The sequence below is a fragment of the Balaenoptera ricei genome, chromosome 1 (assembly GCF_028023285.1).
Source record: "Balaenoptera ricei isolate mBalRic1 chromosome 1, mBalRic1.hap2, whole genome shotgun sequence".
Classification (NCBI taxonomy): domain Eukaryota; kingdom Metazoa; phylum Chordata; class Mammalia; order Artiodactyla; family Balaenopteridae; genus Balaenoptera; species Balaenoptera ricei.
This window is the reverse complement of record NC_082639.1, coordinates 149322888-149345998: the sequence shown is the minus strand read 5'-3', so window position 1 is coordinate 149345998 and position 23111 is coordinate 149322888. Positions and strand designations below refer to the sequence as shown.

Sequence of the window (23111 nt, the reverse complement as noted above, 5' to 3'; positions counted from 1 at the left end):
TAAATGTGTTTGTTTTTATTGTTACTGTTCAATGAAAGTCTTTTTTTGGTATAACATTTCCAGAGCAGTTTTCAAAATCCTTTGGATCCAAAGCAATAACCAGCAAGCTACTTATATTAATTTTAATTTATTTGTTAAAACCATATGTGACAATGTTAAAAGTTTCTATTAGCCTAATAGCTTGCATGCACATAAGAAGTATTAACAGGTAGAAGACTTTATTAAACACTTCACGTAACTGGATATTAGTTCTCAAATGATTCTACTCACCAAAACAGAATGGGAAAGCAGAAACTCACAAAGTTCTCTGAGCAACTGAAAAGATTACAAACTCTTTATCTAAAGCTCAAGCATTCTTGTTTAATCTTAGGAGAGGCCCACATTTATAAGTTACTCCTACCTTTCATAATTTTAATAAACTTGCTTAACTGGTTAAAAAGTCCATAACTAAGTAAAAAGAAGCTAAGATACTGACAATACTGAGAAGTGAGTCTAAAAGTAAGGAAGCAGAAAAAAATTATAAAAATGGACTCATAAGGACCAGCAGTAGTGGGATATAGGAGTAAAAGTTATACAGCATTCAACAGTTTCTGAAGATATCACTCTATGAACAGAGTAATTTATGTCCAGATTTATAACACAGCATTAAGAAGAGGTGAAGTCATGAATACTGAGCATACCTTGTTTAAAAAGGCAGAGAAGCATATAAAATCTTTCAAGATAATTTTTATTCAAGTTTATTGTCAAAGAGAAACGCCTTCTGTATTCAGAAGGGCTCTGAATAGCCAAAGTTTTATTCTACATACATGAAATTATCAATCATAAAAAAAATGAATGCTTAAAAAATGGCATATTGCCTTATACTACAACCAAAAATCACATGCACTCCTCCCACCAAAAAAAAAAAAAAAAAAGAAAAAGAGAGAGAGAATCCAGAGAATTCCCTGGCGGTCCAGTGATTAGAACGCCATGCTTCCACTGCAGGGGGTACAGGTTCATTCCTGGCTGGGGAACTAAGATTCCGCATGCCACGCTGTGGCAAAAAAAAAAAAAAAAAGAGAGAGAGAATCCACTATCATAATTAGAAACTTCAACACCCCTCTATCAGAAATGAACAGATGCAGTAGGCAAAAAATCATTAAGGACAGAGTTGAACTCAACAGCACCATCAGTCAACTAGATATAATTAACACTTATAGACTACTTCATCCAACAGCAGCAGAATACATATTATTCTTAAGCTAACATGGAACAAAACTGCAATGTCTACTCTCACAATGGAATTAAACTAGAAATCAGTAACAGAATAATAGCTAAAAAAATCACAAAGTACTTGGAGATTAAACAACTTCTAAATAACATAAGTGTCAAACAAGAAGTCTCAAGAGAAATTTTTAAATATTTGGAACTAAATGAAAATGCAACTACAACTTATCAAAGTTTAGCGGGATGCAGTGAAAGTAGTGCTTAGAGGGAAATTTACAGCACTGAAACATATGTGTGTGTGTGTGTATATATATATATATATATATATATACACACACATACATACATATATATGAAAGACCTAAAATCAATCATCTAAGTGTCTACTTTAGGGAACTAGAAAAAGAAGGGCAAATTAAATCTCCAGTAAGCAGAAGAAAAATTGTAAGAACTGGAGGAGTGAATAAAATTAAAAATGGAAAATCAATAGAGAAAATCAATGAAACCAAAATTTGAAAAGATCAATAAAATCGATAAGCCTTTAGCAAGGCTAAATAAGAAAAAACCAGAGAGAACACAAATTATAAATATCATAATTGAATAAAGGAAGTTCATTACAGATCATATGGACATTAAAAGAATAATAAAGGAACACTATGAACAATTCTAAGCCCACAATTTCAAAACCTAGATGAAATGGACCAATTCCTTGAAAGACAAAATCTGCCCAAATTCACACAAGTAGAAATAGACAATCTTAATAGGCCTATGTCTATAAAGAAATTGAGTCAAAATTTAACCTTTCAAAACAGAAAACACCAGGCCCAGATGGATTCACTGGTAAATTCTACCAAACACTTAAGGAAGAAATTACACCAATGTTCTCCAATCTCTTCCAGAAGATAGTAGAGAGAATAGTTCCTAACTCATGCTATGAAGCCAGCTTTATCCTGATAACAAAACCATACAGAGGCACTGCAAGAAAAGAAAACTGCAGACCAATATCTCTAATAAACAAAGATATAAAAATTCTCAACAAACTATTAGCAAATAAAACCCAACAATGTATAAAAGGAATTGTAACCACAACCACATAGGATTTATCCCAGGTATGGAAGACTGGTTCAGCATTTGAAAAGTAATTATTGTAATCCATCATATTAACAGTCTGAAGAAGAAAAATCACATGATCATATCAATAGACACAAAAAAAGTATTTGACAAAATTCAATACCTATTCATGATGAAAACTCTCAGCAACCTAAAAATAGATGGAAACTTTTTCAACTGGATAAAGAACACCTATAAAAATCCTACAGACAATATCATAGTTAATGGTGTGAAACTAGAAGTTTTCCTGAAAAGATCAAGACAAGGATGTCCCCTCTTACCACTTCTTTCAACATTGTACTGGATGTCCTAGCTAATGCAAGAAGACAAGAAAGGGAAATATAAGATGTATGGATAGTGAAGGAAGAAATAAAACTGTCTCTGTTCACGGATGACATGATTGTCTATGTAGAAAACCCAAGTGAACTGATTTTTAAAACTCCTGGAATTAGAAGTGATTATAGCAAGGTTGTAGGATATAAGTTTAATATGCAAAATTCAATCTCTTTCCTATATACCAACAATGAATAGGTGGAATTTGAAATTAAAACACAATACCATTTACATTAGCATCCCCCACACACACACACAAAAATTGAAAAACTTAGGTATAAATCTAAAAAAAATGTACAAGGTCTATATAAGGAAAACTACAAAACTCTGATGAATGAAAGCAATCAAGAACTAAATAAAAAGAGAAATATTCCATGTTCATGGATAGAAGACTGAATATTGTCAAGATAACAGTTCTCTCCAAATTGATCTATAGATTCAAGGCCATCCCAATCAAAATCTCAGCAAGTTATTTTGTAGATATCAACAAACTGATTCTAAAGTTTATATGGAAAGACAAAAGACCCCAGAATAGCCAACATAATGTTGAAGGAGAAGAATAAACTTGTAGGACTGATGCTACTTGACATCCAGACTTACTATAATGCTACAGTAATCAAAACAGTATTGCATTAATGAAAGAATAAACAAATAGATCAATGGAACAGAATAGAGAGCCCCAAAATACACCAACACACATATAGTCAACTGATCTTTTACAAAGGAGCTAAGGCCATACAATGGAAAAAAGATAGCCTTTTCATCAAATGGTGCTGGAACAACTAGACAGCCACATTAAAAAAAAAAAAAGAGAGAGAGAGAGACAAATGATATCTGAGCCTGAAAGAGAATAAGAAAATGTTCTTGAAAATCCAATTTAGGGATTAGCTTTCTCCACTAAAGAGAACTTTTCAATAATTATCATATATAATAGTACATACTCCCCAAATCATCTATGCTCTTTTTCCATATCCTAGAGCTTTTAATACCACATGGGTTTTCAAATGCCTAAAAACTCCCTCATAGGATAAAAATGATTAGCAATGCTCATCTATTATTTAACATTTTTTGAAACTGTTACAAATGTATTCATATGTCAAATGTTTATTAATAACATGTACAGAAAGATGAAATTTTTATTAGAAGGATTCATTGAGTATGAACCATCTGTTACACATTCTAATAGATGCAAATTCTCATTTTCACAACAACCCTATAAAATAGATGTTATTATATGTATTTATAGATGAGTAAAGTGAGAGGTTAAGTAATTTCCCAGTATCTCACAGACAGTAAAAGTTAAAATTGAATTAGAATCCAGTCTTCCTGTCCCCAATGTCTTTACTCTTTCTATATTCCTTTACTTATAGAGAATAATAATATCAACATCACTACCTAATAGCAAAAAAGGTTATTTCCATTTATTAAAGTTGTACAGATATTTAAAATCTAGTGCATTATATCTGTAGTTGATCTAAAGTCTCTCTAGAGGAGACCTTCAAGTTGGCGGAAGAGTAAGAAGTGGAGATCACCTTCCTCCCCACAAATACATCAGAAATACATCTACATGTGGAACAACTCCTACAGAACACCTACTGAACACTAGCAGAAGACGGCAGACTTCCCAAAAAGCAAGAAACTCCCCACATACCTGGGTAGGGCAAAAGAAAAAAGAAAAAACAGAGACAAAAGAATAGGGATGGGACCTGCACCAGTGGGAGGGAGTTGTGAAGGAGGAAGAGTTTCCACATACTAGGAAGTCCCTTCACTAGTGGAGATGGGGGGCGGCGGGGGGGAAGCTTCGGAGCCATGGAGGACAGCGCAGCAATAGGGGTGCAGAGGGCAAAGCGGAGAGATTCCCACACAGAGAATCGGTGCCGACCAGCACTCACCAGCCCGAGAGGCTTGTCTGCTCACCCGCCAGGGCGGGTGGGGGCTGGGAGCTGAGGCTTGGGCTTCGGAGGTCAGATCCCAGGGAGAGGACTGGGGTTGGCTGCATGAACACAGCCTGAACGGGGCTAGTGTGTGACAGCTAGCAGGGAGTGAGTCCGTGAAAAAGTCTGGAACTGCCTAAAAGGCAAGAGACCATTGTTTCGGGGTGCGCAAGGAGAAGGAATTCAGAGCACTGCCTAAACAAGCTCCAGAGATGGGTGTGAGCTGCGGCTATCAGTGTGGACACCAGAGACAGGCATGAAATGCTAAGGCTGCTGCTACAGCCACCAAGAATTTTGTGTACAAGCACAGGTCACTATCTACACCACCCCTCCTGGGAGCCTCTGCAGCCCACCATTGCCAGGGTCCTGTGATCCAGCGACCACTTCCCCAGAAGAACACATGGCACACCTCAGGCTGTTGCAACGTCATGCTGGCCTCCGCCACCGCAGGCTCGCCCCACATTCTGTACCACTCCTTCCCCCTGGCCTGAGTGAGCCAGAGCCCCTGAATCAGCTTCTCCTTTAACCCCATCCTGTCTGAGCAGAAAAACAGATGCCCTCAGGCGACCTACACGCAGAGGCGGGGCCAAATCCAAAGCTGAACCTAAGGAGCTGTGCGAACAAAGAAGAGAAAGGGAAATTCCTCCCAGGAGCCTCAGGAGCAGTGGATTAAATCTTCACAATCAACTTGATATACCTGCATCACTGGAATACCTGAATAGACAATGAATCATCCCAAATTTGAGGCAGTGGACTTTGGGAGCAACTGTAGACTTGAGGTTTGCTTTCTGCATCTAATTTGTTCCTGGTTTTATGTTTATCATAGTTGAGTATTTAGAGTTTATTATCATTGGTAGATTTGGTTATTGATTTGGTTGCTCTCTTCCTTTATATATATATAGATAGATAGATAGATAGATAGATAGATAGATAGATAGATATAGATAGATATATAGATATTTTTTCCTTTTCCTCTTTTTGTGAGTTTGTATGTGTATGCTTCTTTCTGTGATTTTTCTCTGTATGGCTTTGCTTTTACCATTTGTCCTAGGGTTCTGTCTGTCCGGTTTTTTTTTTTTTTTTTCTTTTCTTATTTATTACCTTTTAATTATTCTACTTTTTAATAATTTTTTTATTTTAATAACTTTATTTTATTCTTTCTTTCTGTCTTTCTCCCTTTTCTTCTGAGCCGTGTGGTGGACAGGGTATTGGACCTCCAGCCGGATGTGAGGCCTGTGCCTCTGAGGTGGGAGAGCTTAGTTAAGGACATTGGTCCACTAGAGACCACCCGGCTCCATGTAATATCAAATGGCATAAGCTCTCCCAGAGATCTCCATCTCAACACTAAGACACAGCTCCACTCAACGACCAGCAAGCTACAGTGCTGGACACCCTAGGCCAAACAACTAGCAAGACAGGAACACAACCACACCCATTAGCAGAGAGGCTGCTAAAATCATAATAAGGTCACAGACACCACATAACACACCACCGGATGGGGTCCTGCTACCAGAAAGACAAGATCCAGCCTCACCCACCAGAACACAGGCACCAGTCCCCCCCACCAGAAAGCCTACAGAACCCACTGAACCAACCTTAGTCACTGGGGGCAGACACCAAAAACATGGGAACTACGAACCTGCAGCCTGTGAAAATCAGACCCCAAAAACAGTAAGTTAAGCAAAATGAGAAGACAGAGAAACACAGAGCAGATGAAGGAGCAAGGTAAAAACCCATCAGACCAGACAAACGAAGAGGAAATAGGCAGTCTACCTGAAAAAGAATTCAGAATAATGATAGTAAAGATGATCGAAAATCTTGGAAATAGAATGGAGAAAATACAAGAAACATTTAACAAGGACCTAGAAGAACTAATGAGCAAACAAACAACGATGAATAACACAATAAATGAAATTTTAAATTCTCTAGAAGGAATCAATAGCAGAATAACTGAGGCAGAAGAACGGATAAGTGACCTGGAATAAAATAGTGGAAATAACTCCTGCAGAGCAGAATAAAGAAAAAAGAATGAGAAGAATTGAGGGCAGCTCAGAGACCTCTGGGACAACATTAAATGCACCAACATTCGAATTATAGGGGTCCCAGAAGAAGAAGAGAAAAAGAAAGGGACTGAGAAGATATTTGAAGAGATTATAGTTGAAAACTTCCATAATATGGGAAAAGAGATAATCAAGCCCAGGAAGCACAAAGAGTCCCATACAGGATGAATCCAAGGAGAAACACACCAAGACACATATTAATCAAACTATCAAAAATTAACTACAAAGAAAAAATTTTAAAAGCAGGAAAAACAACAAATTACATACAAGGGAATCCCCAAGGGTTAACAGCTGATCTTTCAGCAGAAACTCTGCAAGCCAGAAGTGAGTGGCACAATATATTTAAAATGATGAAAGGGAAAAACCTACAACCAAGATTACTCTACCCAGCAAGGATCTCATTCAGATTTGACGGAGAAATTAAAACATTTACAGACAAGCAAAAGCTAAGAGAATTCAGCACCACCAAACCAGCTTTACAACAAATGCTAAAGGAACTTCTCTAGGCAAGAAACACAAGAGAAGGAAAAGAGCTACAATAAAAAACACAAAACAATTAAGAAAATGGTAATAGGAACGTACATATCGATAATAACCATAAATGTAAATCGATTAAGTGCTCCAACCAAAAGACATAGACTGGCTGAATGGATACAAAAACAAGACCCATATATATGCTGTCTACAAGAGACCCACTTCAGACCTAGGGAAACATACAGACTGAAAGTGACGGGATGGAAAAAGATATTCCATGCAAACGGAAATCAAAAGAAAGCTGGAGTAGCAATTCTCATATCTGACAAAATACACTTTAAAATAAAGACTATAACAAGAGACAAAGAAGGACACTACATAATGATCAAGGGATCAATCCAAGGAGAAGATATAACAGTTGTAAATATTTATGCACCCAAAATAGGAGCACCTCAATATGTAAGGCAAATGCTAACAGCCATAAAAGGGGAAATCGACAGTAACACAATCATAGTAGGGGACTTTAACACCCCACTTTCACCAATGGACAGATCATCCAAAATGAAAACAAATAAGGAAACACGAGCTTTACATGATACATTAAACAACATGGACTTAATTGATATTTATAGGACATTCCATCCAAAAACAGCAGATTACACTTTCTTCTTAAGTGCTCATGGAACATTCTCCAGGATAGATCATATCTTGGGTCACAAATCAAGCCTTGGTAAATTTAAGAAAATTGAAAACGTATCAAGTATCTTTTCCGACCTCAATGCTATGAGACTAGATATCAATTACAGGAAAAGATCTGTAAAAAATACAAACACATGGAGGCTAAACAATACACTACTAAATAACCAAGAGATCATTGAAGAAATCAAAGAAGAAATCAAAAAATACCTGGAAACAAATGACAATGAAAACACACGACCCAAAACCTATGGGATCCAGCAAAAGCAGTTCTAAGATGGGAGTTTACAGAAATAAACTCCTACCTCAAGAAACAACAAACATCTCAAATAAAGAACCTAACCTTACACCTAAAGCAATTAGAGAAAGAAGAACAAAAAAACCCCCAAAATTAGCAGAAGGAAAGAAATCATAAAAATCAGATCAGAAACAAATGAAAAAGAAATGAAGGAAAAAATAGCAAAGATCAATAAAACCAAAAGGTGGTTCTTTGAGAGGATAAACAAAATTGATAAACCATTATGTAGACTCACCAAGAAAAAAAGGGAGAAGACTCAAATCAATAGAATTAGAAATAAAAATGGAGAAGTAACAACTGACACTGCAGAAACAAAGGATCATGAGAGATTACTACAAGCAACTAGAAGAAATGGACAAATTCTTATAAAAGCACAACCTTCTGAGACTGAAGCAGGAAGAAATAGAAAATATAAACAGACCAATCACAAGCACTAAAATTGAAACTGTGATTAAAAATCTTGCAACAAACAAAAGCCCAGGACCAGATGGCTTCACAGGTAACTTTTATCAAACATTTAGAGAAGAGCTAACACCTATCCTTCTCAAACTCTTCCAAAATATAGCAGAGGGAGGAACACTCCCAAACTCATTCTACTAGGCCACCATCACCCTGATATCAAAACCAGACAAAGATGTCACAAAGAAAGAAAACTACAGACCAATATCACTGATGAACATAGATGCAAAAATCCTCAGCAAAATATTAGCAAACAGAATCCAACAGCACATTAAAAGGATCATACACCATGACCAAGTGGGGTTTATCCCAGGAATGCAAGGATTCTTCAATATACGCAAATCAACCAATGTGATAAACCATATTAACAAATTGAAGGAGAAAAACCACATGATCATCTCAAGAGATGCAGAAAAAGCTTTCGACAGAATTAAACACCCATTTATGATAAAAACTCTCTAGAAAGTAGACATAGAGGGAACTTACCTCAACATAATAAAGGCCGTAGATGACAAACCCACAGCCAACATTGTTCTCAATGGTGAAAAACTGAAACCATTTCCTCTAAGATCAGGAACAAACCAAAGTTGTCCAATCTCACCACTATTGTTCAACATAATTTTGGAAGTTTTAGCCACAGGAATCAGAGAAGAGAAAAATATAAAAAGGAATCCAAATCGGAAAAGACAAAATAAAGCTGTCACTGTTTGCAGATGACATGATACTATACACAGAGAACCATAAAGATGCTACCAGGAAACTACTAGAGCGAATCCATGAATTTGGTAAAGTAGCAGGATACAAAATTAATGCACAGAAATCTCTAGTATTCCTATACACTAATGACACTAATCATGAAAAATCTGAAAGACAAATTAAGGGGACATTCCCATTTACCACTGCAACAAAAAGAACAAAATGCCTAGGAATAAACCTACCTAAAGAGACAAAAGACCTGTATGCAGAAAACTATAAGACACTGATGAAAGAAATTAAAGATGATACAAACAGATGGAGAGATATACCATGTTCTTGGATTGGAAGAATCAACATTGTGAAAATGACTATACTACCCAAAGCAATCTACAGATTCAATGCAATCCCTATCAAACTACCAGTAGCATTTTTCACAGAACTAGAACAAAAAATTTCACAATGTGTATGGAAACACAAAAGACCCCAAATAGCCAAAGCAATCTTGAGAAAGAAAAACTGAGCTGGAGGAATCAGGCTCCCAGATTTCAGACTATACTACAAAGCTACAGTAATCGGGATAGTATGGTACTGGCACAAAAACAGAAATATAGATCAATGGAACAGGATAGAAGGCCCAGAGATAAACCCACGCACATATGGTCACCTTATCTCTGGCGAAAGAAGAAAGAATATACAATGGAGAAAAGACAGCCTCTTCAATAAGTGGTGCTGGGAAAACTGGACAGCTACATGTAAAAGAATGAAATTAGAACACTCCCTAACACCATACACAAAAATAAACTCAAAATGGATTAAAGACCTAAATGTAAGGCCAGACACTATTAAACTCTTAGAGGAAAACATAGGAAGAACACTCCATGACATAAATCACAGCAAGATCCCTTTTGAACCACCTCCTAGAGAAATGGAAATAAAAACAAAAATAAACAAATGGGACCTAATGAAACTTAAAAGCTTTTGCACAGCAAAGTAAACCATAAACAAGATGAAAAGACAACCCTCAGAAGGGGAGAAAATATTTGCAAATGAAGTAAGTGACAAAGGGTTAATCTCCAAAATATACAAGCAGCTCATGCAGCTCAATATTAAAAAAACAAACAACCCAATCCAAAAATGGGTAGAAGATCTAAATAGACATTTCTCCAAAGAAGATATACAGATTGCCAACAAAGACATGAAAGGATGGTCAACATCACTAATCGTTAGAGAAATGCAAATGAAAACTACAATGAGGTATCACCTCACACCAGTCAGAATGGCCATCATCAGAAAATCTACAAACAATAAATGCTGGAGAGGGTGTGGAGAAAAGGGAACTCTCTTGCACTGTTGGTGGGGATGTAAATTGATACAGCCACTATGGAGAACAGTATGGAGGGTCCTTAAAAAACTAAAAATAGAACTACCATATGATCCAGCAATCCCACTACTGGGCATATACCCTGAGAAAACCAAAATTCAGAGTCATGTACCACAATGTTCACTGCAGCTCTATTTACAATAGCCAGGACATGGAAGCAACCTAAGTGTCCATCAACAGATGAATGTATAAAGAAGATGTGGCACATATATACAATGGAATATTACTCAGCCATAAAAAGAAACGAAATTGAGTTATTTGTAGTGAGGTGGATGGACATAGAGTCTGTCATACAGAGTGAAGTAAGTCAGAAAGAGAAAATCAAATACCATATGCTAACACATATATATGGAATCTAAAAAAAAAAAAAAGGTTCTGAAGAACCTTTGGGCAGGACAGGAATAAAGACGCAGACGTAGAGAATGGACTTGAGGACACGGTGAGTGGGAACAGTAAGCTGGGATGAAGTGAGAGACTGGCACGGACATATATACACTACCAAGTGTGAAATAATAGCTAGTGGGAAGCAGCTGCATAGCACAGGGAGATCAGCTAGGTGCTCTCTGACCACCTAGAGGCGTGAGATAGGGAGGGTGGGAGGGAGATGCAAGAGGGAGGAGATATGGGGATATATGTATATGTATGGCTGATTCACTTTGTTATAAAGCAGAAACTAACATACCATTGTAAAGCAATTATACTCCAATAAAGATTTTTAAACAAATAAGTAAATAAATGATGAATTAATAAATGAATGAATAAATAAAGTCTCTCTAGTAATTGGGTTATTTTTTCTAGCATTCAACTCTCCATTTTTAATCTGCTTTTATTTCCATCAGCCTCAATTCTGTCTGCCTAACTACAATGAATGTGAACTTGCGTACTGTTCACAGGAAATAAGGAGCAAAATGACCACTTCCTTGGTTTGTTTTTTTTTTTCCCTTGGTTTTTATAAGTTAATTTTGGAAACATTAAAAATCTTCAGGTGACGTGTAAACTACTTCAAAACAGGATTATCAAAATCATGCCCCTCTCTTTCTAAGTGCTGTAAAGAGCCATGTTTCCTGGAGCCAATATCACATATAATTTCAAACTGGTATGGACTGGGCTAGCTTCCGACTTGGATAAGTGACTTTTGGTTATGTCTCAGGGATGGTGCCAGAGGAAATAATGTTACTGAATACAAAACCAGTGTTCCCTAGGGGGGAACCTAATGGCTCAGCACAATGCTACTTGGTAGTTGACAAAAAGAGATGCCATATTTAAATTGAGATGTCAAATATAAGCTTAATACCCTGATTTAGTCAACAAGATTAAGCCTTGCCTTCAGGTCTTGAATTACCTTACTCTGAGTGTCTTTCTTTATCCATAATCTTTTTCATGGTGAAAATCATGACCCTTTTTTTTTTCACAGTTACAATTTCAAGTCATCATGAAAACTGCTACTGCATTAAATTCATTCTGGAGAATTATATTGACGTCTGTAACTAAAATGATTGGTCACTGGAAAAAAGAACCAGTCAATTTATGCAAAATCAATTTGATGTTTGTCCTATTCTGTTGAAAGTTCTACTGTTACAAAGAAGAACCAAAGAACAATCATAAAACAAATCTGATGGAAGAGAAGGTAGATTCTGCATACAAATATTATTTTTCTATTCAACTGCCATTGCCTAATTTAACTCAAATTAAAACTAAAGACTGTTAGTACGATAAGGACTACAGAATCTCATTACTGAATACAGAGATCACCATAATCACCAACAGGCAGCTTCAAACAGATATCAGCAATTTTAAAAAGAACGGCTGCTTTGATGTCATCCAAGAGTGAAGATACTTTTTTAGATAAGATACTTATTTTCAGTGTCACTTCCTGGTGTGGTTTCATTCTAATACATTTAAGAGGCACAAACATCATGCTACTATTCTCCCACATTTTTTAAAGAGCAATCAGTTTTTCTACTGAAAATCAACAGTGCTATCTAAACTTGCTTTAAGAACTGTCAGTCATGGATGGGCTATATGTACAAATGTCCAAAATTGGCTATATGTCCAAAACACCCACCTAATTTGGCAACAGAATTTAACTTTAGCAAATATCATTAAAGAAAATTATAATCAGAAATATGACTTAAGTTTCTTCTCCCTTGTGAACAAGAAATTTTCCATTTGCACAATAAGTACATCTGTCAAATATAGTAATAACATTGTATTATAATATATGTATCTTTAAATATTCAAGTAAACAGAGAGTTCATTTTCACGGAAATTAGAAGATTTTAGGTCCTATTTTAATCAGGATTACTGGGGCTGCTCTAGCAGTGAAATCAGTACCAAAAAAAAAAAAAAAAAAAATTGATGGTGATAACTTGGGTCTAAAATACTCATTTAATGACATATTCACCATGAATGTGACTCTAATATCTTCAAGATACCCAAAATAAATAATCACCCAAATTTTTAACACCTAAATTTTAATTGATATAGATTCTAGTCCAATGGTAATTAAGCAGCTATACTACCACAAAAAAAAATTTTTTTAACATTAGTTTTTTTCTTCCCTCAACACTGTAAGCAGATAGGGTAGGGGGTCCCTGGAGAAAGAGAACTAGGTATGGCTTTCATGACATAAGAGAAGCCATTTTTGGCCTAAGCCATTTTGAGATCTAAGCCTGGCCACAATGCTTGTCCTTGAACAGGTCTCAGTAATTAATGATCTTAAGAGAAAAAAAGAATGAAGAGACAAAGGATTGTCATCAGGCAAGAGAAATAACAAAAGCAAAGATAATATATCAGTTATTAAGTACTCCCAGTTCTGTTTCAATGGTAAAGATAAGCCTGAAGCACTCAACCACCAGATCAACTAGAACCTAGGGGAAGATGATGTTGACCTTTTCTGACCTTCGTGACTTCAATCAACTAAAGCTTGGACTCTGTTGACCTCTTCTGCAATTCTATACTGAATTCTCCTCTGCTTAAGCCCCTTCATGAAGATGCATGCACCCTTAGCTTAAAACTTCCCTGACTTTGTTGTTTGGGAGACAGCTCTTTGGGAAAGATCCCCTGTGTTCTCCTTACTTACTGCAAGTAATAAATCCTTTCTTCTTTTGATCTTTTGCTTGGTTGTGTCTTTTGGTTCGACACCCACCAAGAGGTGAACCCAGTTTTCAGGTCACAATAATCCTGAAAAAATCTACACCCTCCTAGGAGTAATTATGGCTGAGTTAAGGCCTGTGAAGTATAGGTATACCTTCGCCCTCCTGGAGGGGCTCACTAGAACACATGAAGTAGCATGTGCACTTGAAAAATTCTCCCCATACATCCTTAAAGTCCTTTGGGTGGCAGAGATACTTACTTGGTTTAGAATTACTGACCTAGGTGATATGTCATGTTCATTAAAATCTAAGATGTCTTTGCATTGATGATTTTCAGATGTGAGTTTTAAATTAGTAGATCTAACAAACTTGGAAATATGGATATACTTACTATTTTGGAGAATATATCCTTATTTTAAGGGACTTCTTAAAAACCTCTTTGTCTTACTTGTTCTTTTCATTAAGTGAAAAGTGATTAAAAGACACAGACATGAGTCAGAAGGGTATTTACAATACAGTGCTTTATATTCTCTATCTCGGTTTTCTACCCTTGCAATACTGTGATTTGTAGGAAAAATATATATTTGGTTATTCAGATGATCAAATATATATCAATATATTTTTTTATAATATAATTTTATAATTATATATTTTATAATTATAGAATTGAGTTGAATTCTTCGTCACTCTGCCAGTCTCCAAGAATTGCTTGTTGGTGTAAAGAAGGCTCCACGCACATGTTGGAATTGGGTCCGGGAACCCCTTTCAGCCTTGGTTTCTTCATCTGTAAAATGGCAATTATAATATTACCAACTACATGGGATTTTTCAAGGGTCTCCTGATACAAATCCAGATTCCAATATTAGAATTTCACATAAGGCAATATTGAACTTCAAGTTTGGGGGATAATTTTACCATCTGTGGAAATCTTTTAAGATGAGATGATTATCTATTTTCTTGGAATTATCTAGAGGCATTATTGATTTAGAGCAAAAGAATTAGTTGAATTCCACTTGTGATAATGGCAGACTAAATAATCTGGGTTACCACTTCCCACAGAAAATAAATAAAAACTGGATAAGGTTTTACAAAATAAGTAAACATTTTCCTAAAAGTAACTGTGATGGTTAATTTTATTTGTCAGCTTGACTGGCCACAAGGTGCTCAGTTTAAACATTATTTCTGTGTGTGTCTATGAGGGTGCTTCCAGATGAGATCAGCACTTGAATCAGTGGACTCAGGAAAGGAAAGTACCATCCCCAGTGTGGGTTGGCCTCCAATCTGTTGAGGGCCTGAAAAGAATAAAAGGAGGAATTTGCCCCCTTTTTTCCTGTCTCACTGCTTGAGCTGAGACATCTCATTTTATCTCCTGACTTGAACTGAATTACACCCTTGTCTGCCCTGGGTCTCCAGTTTGCAGATGGCAGACTGTGGGACTTCCCAGTCTCCATAACCTCATAAGACAATTCTTCACAATAAATCTCGTGTCTAGATCAATCTATCTGTTATGGTCTGAATGTTTGTGTCCTCCCAAAATACATGTGGAAATCCTAAGCCCCCAAAGATGATGGTATTAGGAGATGGGATATTTGGGAGGGGCAAGGAACCCCCATGAATGGATAAGTGCCTTTATAAAAGAATCCAGAGAGATTCCTTGCCCCTTCCACCTTGTGGACACCGTGGCTAAAGCCCTCATCAAAAGCAACCATTCCAGTGTCTCAGTCTTGGACTTCCCAGACTCCATAAGTATGACCAATAAATTTCTGCTGTTCATAAGCTACCCAGTCTGTGGTATTGTTACGGCAGCCCAGATGAATTAAGACATTATCTATCTATCTATCTATCTAACTATCTATCTATCTACCTCCTACTGGTTCTGTTTCTAATCAATCAGAGAACCCTGATTAATATAGTAACAAAGAAGTAACAAGATGGGAAGGCCTTAACTCCCAGGACAGAGATCAAGGGGAGCAAAGAAACACAGGTTTTGCCACAGGGGCATTTGTTGATCCAGAGAGGAGGAGGCTGAGGGATTAGGACCCTTCTAAGGATAAGGACCCTAGTAAGCCACTCCCTTGTTTCAAGCCTAAAACTCTACAGATTGCACCATAGGAATAAGTATGAACAGCCCCTCCACATACTGGCAGCCTCTTTTAGTGTCATCCAGGGGACCCAGAAAACAATTGACTTGAAACTAGGATTATATTTGTCCCAGACTGCTAGCTTCCCGAGCAGCCTGACAGAAACCAATAAAATTCTGAAGAATTATTTCTATAGATAATTTTTCATTATAATAATGTTAAGCAAAATCAAAGATAATTAGGAACACAAGGAGGTATGACACCAAGACTACAAACCAGCACAATTAATTAACAGGCACAGAAACAGCCCCCTCCATGAAACAGCCACACTACACTTACCATGTCTAAGGAAATGGAAGTCAAACTTAAGTATGACTACATGAAACTGGAAACTATAAAAAATGGCTCAGAAGTTTTAAAAGAGAACCAAATCGAAATTCAAGAACTGAGAAGTAAACTTGGTGACCTTCTAGGGATCTCTAATCTGTGCTCTGTGGTGAAGAAGCAGAAATATGGACCTTACTTTAAATGTGTGTACTTCTGCCTCAGGTTAGAGGCTTGTGGCAGGGAATGGCTGGTATCAGGAAGAGGTTAGAAGCTTATTCCTAACTGCCCTCTTCCTCACTTGTCTAGAATTTGTTAGTGCTCACAAAAAATATGCTATTTGCCATAAAACTCGTTATTCCTTTGTGCACAGTGCTGTGATTTTGTAATAGTTTTGTCACCTTTATATTTCTGATTTCCCAGCAGCACTATCTCACCTTCTGATGCCCCCTAGAAATATCCTACCTTATTAAGTTTCTAAAGAATGCTTGTGTACATAATGATTTATTATTTATAAAAGCCCCGTGGAACAGACACAGCAGGTACTACTCATACTCCATATGAAGCAGCTAAAAGTCAGTTTAAGTGCTCAAGAGCACGTAACTAAAGTCTGGAACTACCACTAAAACACTAGTTCTTTGATTACCTACTCCAGTGTTTTTTTTTTTCCCCCCCATGTTTCCATAATAATCTAGAATAATAGCTTTCTACTTTTTTGGTAACATTTCCAGTCATCCTACAATGACCTTTTTCAAATGTCCCTGTATTTTAGCAGGCAGTCATGCTCGCATACCCAGGTGGTTGACCTCAGTGTGGACACAACCTCAGTTTTCCCTGGATGTGGGGCAGTGGCCCTCCATTGCTAATTGGTGGTGGGAAGAGCTCTAGATTTTTTTTCACTCCAGGGAAGTGACTCATCTTTTCAGAGTAAAAAGATGGAAATTTTTTATAAGTATTTTATATTTGATCTATCTTTGCAATATTGATATCTTCCTGGTCCAAAAGAACTTCAGTAGATTCTGGAGACACAAATACCCTTCAGAATGGAAAGTACCTCAGAACAACTCTAGACCTATGGGAACTGCATTGTGCCATATATGTATTACTCCATTTTCTCCTACATTCTTAAAACCTGGCACCATTGGAAACCAGAGAACTTGCTGCATCAGCCCACAGGATTCTCCAACATGTCCCTGCATTACAGGTGTGGTGAGGATGAGTCCAGTCTTCACCGCCTTGAGGCAGACAAAACTGCGTCGGCCTGTCTGGCACCCTTCATTACTAGTAAGTTGGCTCAGTTTTCCCCATCTTTCCTTTTTAATAAAAGTATTCTCGGTTATATATTTTGAAAAGTATCCTTCTGTGAAAACTAGAGCAGGAAATTTTGTCACTAAAACAATTTACACACACACATGCACAGTTTTTTTCCACACACACAGCAAAAACAAGCATGAATGAAAGTATAAAGCTCATAGGACCCTCTCACTGAAAAGGGCTATACACCGGAACGCTAATTGATTGTCCAATTCTGATGCTGGAGAAGGTCAGGAAAAATGTGATACAGATATATGGTTTTAGCATGCTTCATCATATTAAGATGCCACATAGGTAATTATTATGGCCTAAATATTTGTCTATAGTTAACAAAATTTGCAAGAAAAGGTGACAGAAATGAGTCTTAAAACGTCCAGATGCAATTTGGTTTTAAATATGCTCTGCCGTGTTAAAAAAAGAAACTAAATAGCCGGTTAACACAGTCATCTGACATGAGACATGTGAGGCCTGCATAGCAGTTAGTAATAAGGCCTGGTCATATTAGGCAGAAAAGTGAAGGTCATTTGAAATAATAATTTCTTTGAAATGTATTATGCTCCAGCCATACCGAAATTCTTTCATTTCCTTACATCATGTACTTTCTCACCTCCAGACTACTTCACATATGCTTTTCCCAATCCAGAAAAGTCATTTTCTCTCTCTTCACCTAACTTCTACTAAACCTTCAGGTCTGTGCTTCCATGTCACTTCCTTTAGGAATTCCAGAAGGATCCCTGTTATTAGTTATTCATGTTGTATATTCCCAGAGTAATCTTCATTGTCTCCTATCAGAGCCCTTACGGTTATTATAAATTATTTTGCTGCTAGACATAAGCTCAATTCAAGGATTATTTTGATTTCCCAGTGCCTACTGACAGGGAGTAGTACACAATGGGCATTCAATAAATGGTGATAAGTGCTCAGAAAAAAATATTAAAATAGATTTGGAGATAAACTGAATTGAAAGTATAAATGTTAAGATTTAGAATTATTATTGGTCTTTGTCTCAAGCTCAGGGCTATACACCTTAACCTTATCTTCCTTCTCAGTTTCAAGTGCCAGATTTCATGTTAAGGTTTAAGAATGAACACTTTGATTGAATTCTCTGAGTTATAGAAATTATCCATCTCTCTTGAGGTGGTAGGGTAAGAAAAAACTAATCTGCACCTACCTTCATTGTTTAAATTCATCTACAGAGCACCATAACGGTGGAAGGAAAACTGGAATTATTCACTGATAACAGGAATGTGTAAGTTGAAAATCTAAAAAAACTTCAAACTATTAGAATTAATAAAGAAATTCTGTAAGTTCACTGGGTCTATAAAAAACACTTGTATTTCCATATAAATACAACGTTAGTTTTTTAGTTTCTAGTGAAACATTAGTTTAACATTAGTTTCATGATTGTAAATGGATTGGAAGATTCAATATTACTATCATGTCATCTCCCCTAACCCATCTACAGAATAATTTCAGTGTTAATAAAAATCCCAGCATTTGTGTGTGTGTGTGTATGTTGACAAATTGATTTAAAAACCTATATGGAAATGCAGAGGCCTAAGAAAAGCCAAGACAATCTTGAAGAAGAAAACGTTGGAGGATTTACACTACCATACATAAAGACACATTTCAAAGCTATAGACATTAAGATAGATTGGTACTGGGGCAAACAAAGACTAATAGACCAATAGAACAGAAAAGAAACCAAGCCACACATATATGGTTGCCTGATATTTAGCAAAGGCACCCTTGCCATTTGGTGAGGACATGAGGGTTATCAGTAGACTAGATAAATAGTTTGTGGTATACCGTATTCAGATAATGAGATACTACATGGCAACGTAGAAGTGTGGAATTCTGCTACTCACAATAACATGAATGAATCTCGCAGACAAAATGTTGAATGCAGACATCTACATGAGGGTCAAGAACAGGAAACCTGATCTTTGGTAATAGAAGACAAATATTGGTTAGTTTTGTGGAGTTTATTGACTGGAAGGGACCTGAACAACTCTTCCAGGGTACTTATAATGTGTATTTTTGTCTGTATGATGGTTTCATGGGTGGAATACATATGTAAAAATCCATCAAGCTGAACAATTAAAATTTATGCACTTTATATATGCTATGCCTCGGTTTAAAAAAGGAGTCAAACGTTAAGAGAAGCTTGCAAAAAAAAAAAAAACAAAACTTTTAAGGAGTTTTAAGAAGAGCAGAATGACCAGCAGAGATGGGGGTGGGGGAGGGGACCTGAAGAATCTATTTGATTCAGCACCAAAGAGGCCCTTGATGAGACCTTTTCATAAAGTAGAAAACCTGAGTCCAGTTTTCAATGATTCAAGTTGTGAAAGGAAGAAAGAACTACAAAAAATTATAGTACATTAATCCTTGCTATCCAAGCAGGGAAAGAAAGAGGATGGCAGCTCGAAAGGGCTGTAGGGTAAGAGAAGAGTGTTTCATTCTGAATAAAAATGAGGCTTTGTATTATTCCTTAATATCCATAAAAACTATTTCTAGTCCATATAAATCTAACTGGATCTCAAGTGTTAAATTCAGCAAAGAAATTTTTCTCCTCTGCTTTTTTGATCAGAAGAGAGAGTGTACACTTCCAACGGGGTTTGGAAAATTACATACCAAAATTTGAATTATTCAACTTTTTATTAAAAATTGCCCACCTATAAAAGAGTTTCCTTAAATACATCTAACTAAGGGAGAGTTTACAAAATTAATTACTCTGAAAATGCATACCAAAATATAGCCCTTAACTCAATAATTATTTTATCTTCTCTCTTTCAATTCATGTGAAGTGTGCAGGCTGATAATTGCTGAGTGATAACTACACTTTTTACTGTTCCATGAATGTTCAATACTGTTACATATGTTTTGGTATTATTTCCCTCCAAGTCCCTCTTTTCTGTAAACTTACAGTGATAAAAAGAGGAGATGAGTTACTTTTATTACAGATTCTACCTTATTTGAACCACACTAAGTTCATATGATTTTCATAAAAAATGCAAGGCTTTTCATAGAGTTTTATACTTTACTAGCAACAGCACCAATACTCATGCACAAAAGTATGTCTGCCCCCTCCCAGAAGAATATATAAACAGTAAATGACTTACTATAATGTGCTGATAAGGATCTATAAATGACATGTTGGTTTCAATTACAGGAAATCTCTTCACACTTCAAAAGTCTTCTCTGGCACTCTAGCTTCTTTAAAACCTACAAAATAAACAATCCTTATTGTTAAGCCTTCTCTTGGATGTATTCCCAAGATTTAGATGATAATGGGTGTGAACCTTAGGAAGTAAAACTCTACCCAAGGGAACCAGTTAGATTGAGCTCCCTAATTGTTTATATGCATGGGTATACTCACATAATTTAAGAAAGGATAAACATATTCTGATAGTACTTCTTAATTTCCATATTTCTTTGTTCAAATTTATTCTGTGAGTAATTATTGGGAAACTCCAGGATTTTTTTTTTTTTCATTTGCCAAGTATTTCATGAGAAATATATTGAAATTACAGAAAATTAAAATTGTTTTTGTACTATTTATAATTTAAAAACCACATGCCACTGTTTGTTTTCTTAACTGGATCAGTATTACACAAATTCACAATAAAAAAGGAACATTTTTCGCTTTAGCTATTTGTTAAGAATTTTAAAAACATATTCATGTTAAATTTTAATTTTAATGCTGATGTTTTAAAAGAAATGTTTGTTCATTCTGAAGTACCAGTTTAACTTGAAAGAAGCTAAATGAAATATTAAACAATTAGAAACAGTGCTGTACAAAATGATGGGAACAAGCAAAAAAGTGGAACTAGAGAATAACCTGAGAACTGATCTCTGGAAAGGAGCTAACTATAGACGGTGAGGCGGAGTGAATTTAGAATATAGTGTTCCAGGCGGGCAATTTGAGGAACTGAGAGAAGACAAGTGGCTAGTGAATGGTGAGCAAGAGTGAAAATAGCTTATGATGAGTTTGGAAATAATAGGCATGGACAGATCATGTACAGCCTTGTAGGCAACTGTTCATCTAGATATAGCTCACCCATTCTCCAGGACACAGCTTAAATGTCACCTCGACAGAGAAGCCTTCCATGACCTTCAGAGTATGTTTGGTCTGCCTGTTACTGGTTCCATTTATACCTTGTACTTCTCTTTCAAGCCTTTCATTCCACTTATACAATGTCTGCCTTTCCTGAGAGAATTAAAGATGCATAAAGTCGGTGACCACATTTATCTTGTTCATAGAGTTATCCATGCCTACTGCCTAGCACTATGCCTAAAAATATAGTAGGTTCAGGATAAATATTTGTTGGATAGATGGGTGGATGGATGGATGGATATTACATTATGTCAGGTTTATATATGAAGGAAATTCACAGACTAGCACTGACACTCTCTTTTGATGTCTCTCTTTTTCATTCCTAACTATCCTTAATGTCAAAGGATGTTAAATATCACTCTCTAATTTAAAAAAAAAAAAAAAAAAAAAAACAGAATAAGTGAAATTCCAGAAGGTGTAAGACTAGTACTCAAAGCGTTTAGAGGAAATTTGTTACTGGCGCCCAAAGTTTGGTGTCAGCAACTTTATTTCCTCTTCTCATTTCTAGCAACTCCATTCATAACCCCTGTGTTTACCACCCAACTATTCACCACTACTACTGTCACTACCATATCCTGCATCAAGACCTGGATAGAGGCTCTCTATATATTAAAGCCAAAAGTAGGAAGCATGTGTACAACAGCTAACTGCCCAGGTCTATTAGGTTAGAAACTACAAGGCAAATAGATATTTAAAAACATCACTCATGGCACTTAATCCTAGAGCAACATCCTTTTGTTCTTTAAATCCATTCAGGGGTATCTCTTTTCCTACCTTACTAAGTTTAAAAATAAAAACAAGAATGGAAAATAACTGAGCTGACACAGAGTCTGAACGTTGTAGGGGAAGACTCCATAGAACAAGCTGAGGAAAGTCACTAAAACAAACAAATAAACAGCAACAGTAGCCTTCCCAGAGAAAGGATCAGAATCCATGAGTTGCTATAATATATAATCTAAAATACCCAGTTTTCAGCAACAACACCACTAAAAACAAAAAAGAAAAACAGGAAATTGTGACCTCTTGAGCCACACACAGGAAAAAAAGCAGTCAAAGTAACTATCTCTGAAGGACCCCAGATTATGAACATCAGAAATATTTCACAGCATCTGTTATACGTTCACAGAACAAAAGGAAAGCACGAATTAAAGGAAAGTATGATGCAATAACATATCAAATAGAAAATAGCAATAAAGAAATATAGACATTAGAAAAAATAACCAAATGGAAAATCTGGAGTTAAAACATAAACTGAGGACTTCCCTGGTTGCACAGTGGTTAAGAATCCACCTGCCAATGCAGCAGACACAGGTTCGAGCCCTGGTTGGGGAAGATCCCACATGCCGCGGAGCAACTAAGCCCGTGCACCACAACTACTGAGCCTGCGCTCTACAGCCCGTGAGCCACAACTACTGAGCCCGTGTACTACAACTACCGAAGTCCATGTGCCTAGAGCCCGTGCTCCACAACAAGAGAAGCCTGCGCACAACAATGAAGAGTAGCCCCTGCTTGCCACAACTAGAGAAAGCTCGC

The 23111-nt window shown here is 36.5% G+C and overlaps 1 protein-coding gene across 4 annotated transcripts in view; it reads right to left on the bottom strand.

Annotated features, from left to right (window-relative positions):
• The window catches only part of PLA2G4A (phospholipase A2 group IVA), a 159332-nt gene that overhangs the window by 113088 nt on the left and 23133 nt on the right, over positions 1-23111 (bottom strand). For 3 of the 4 annotated variants that reach the window (XM_059904193.1, XM_059904228.1, XM_059904212.1), the window contains exon 2: positions 20584-20686. In XM_059904193.1, coding sequence (XP_059760176.1) covers positions 20584-20616 — 33 coding nt within the window. In that variant the 5' untranslated portion in view covers positions 20617-20686. Of the gene's footprint in view, positions 1-20583; positions 20687-21521; positions 21672-23111 lie in introns of all 4 variants that reach the window. The other variant, XM_059904202.1, reaches the window with a different exon arrangement.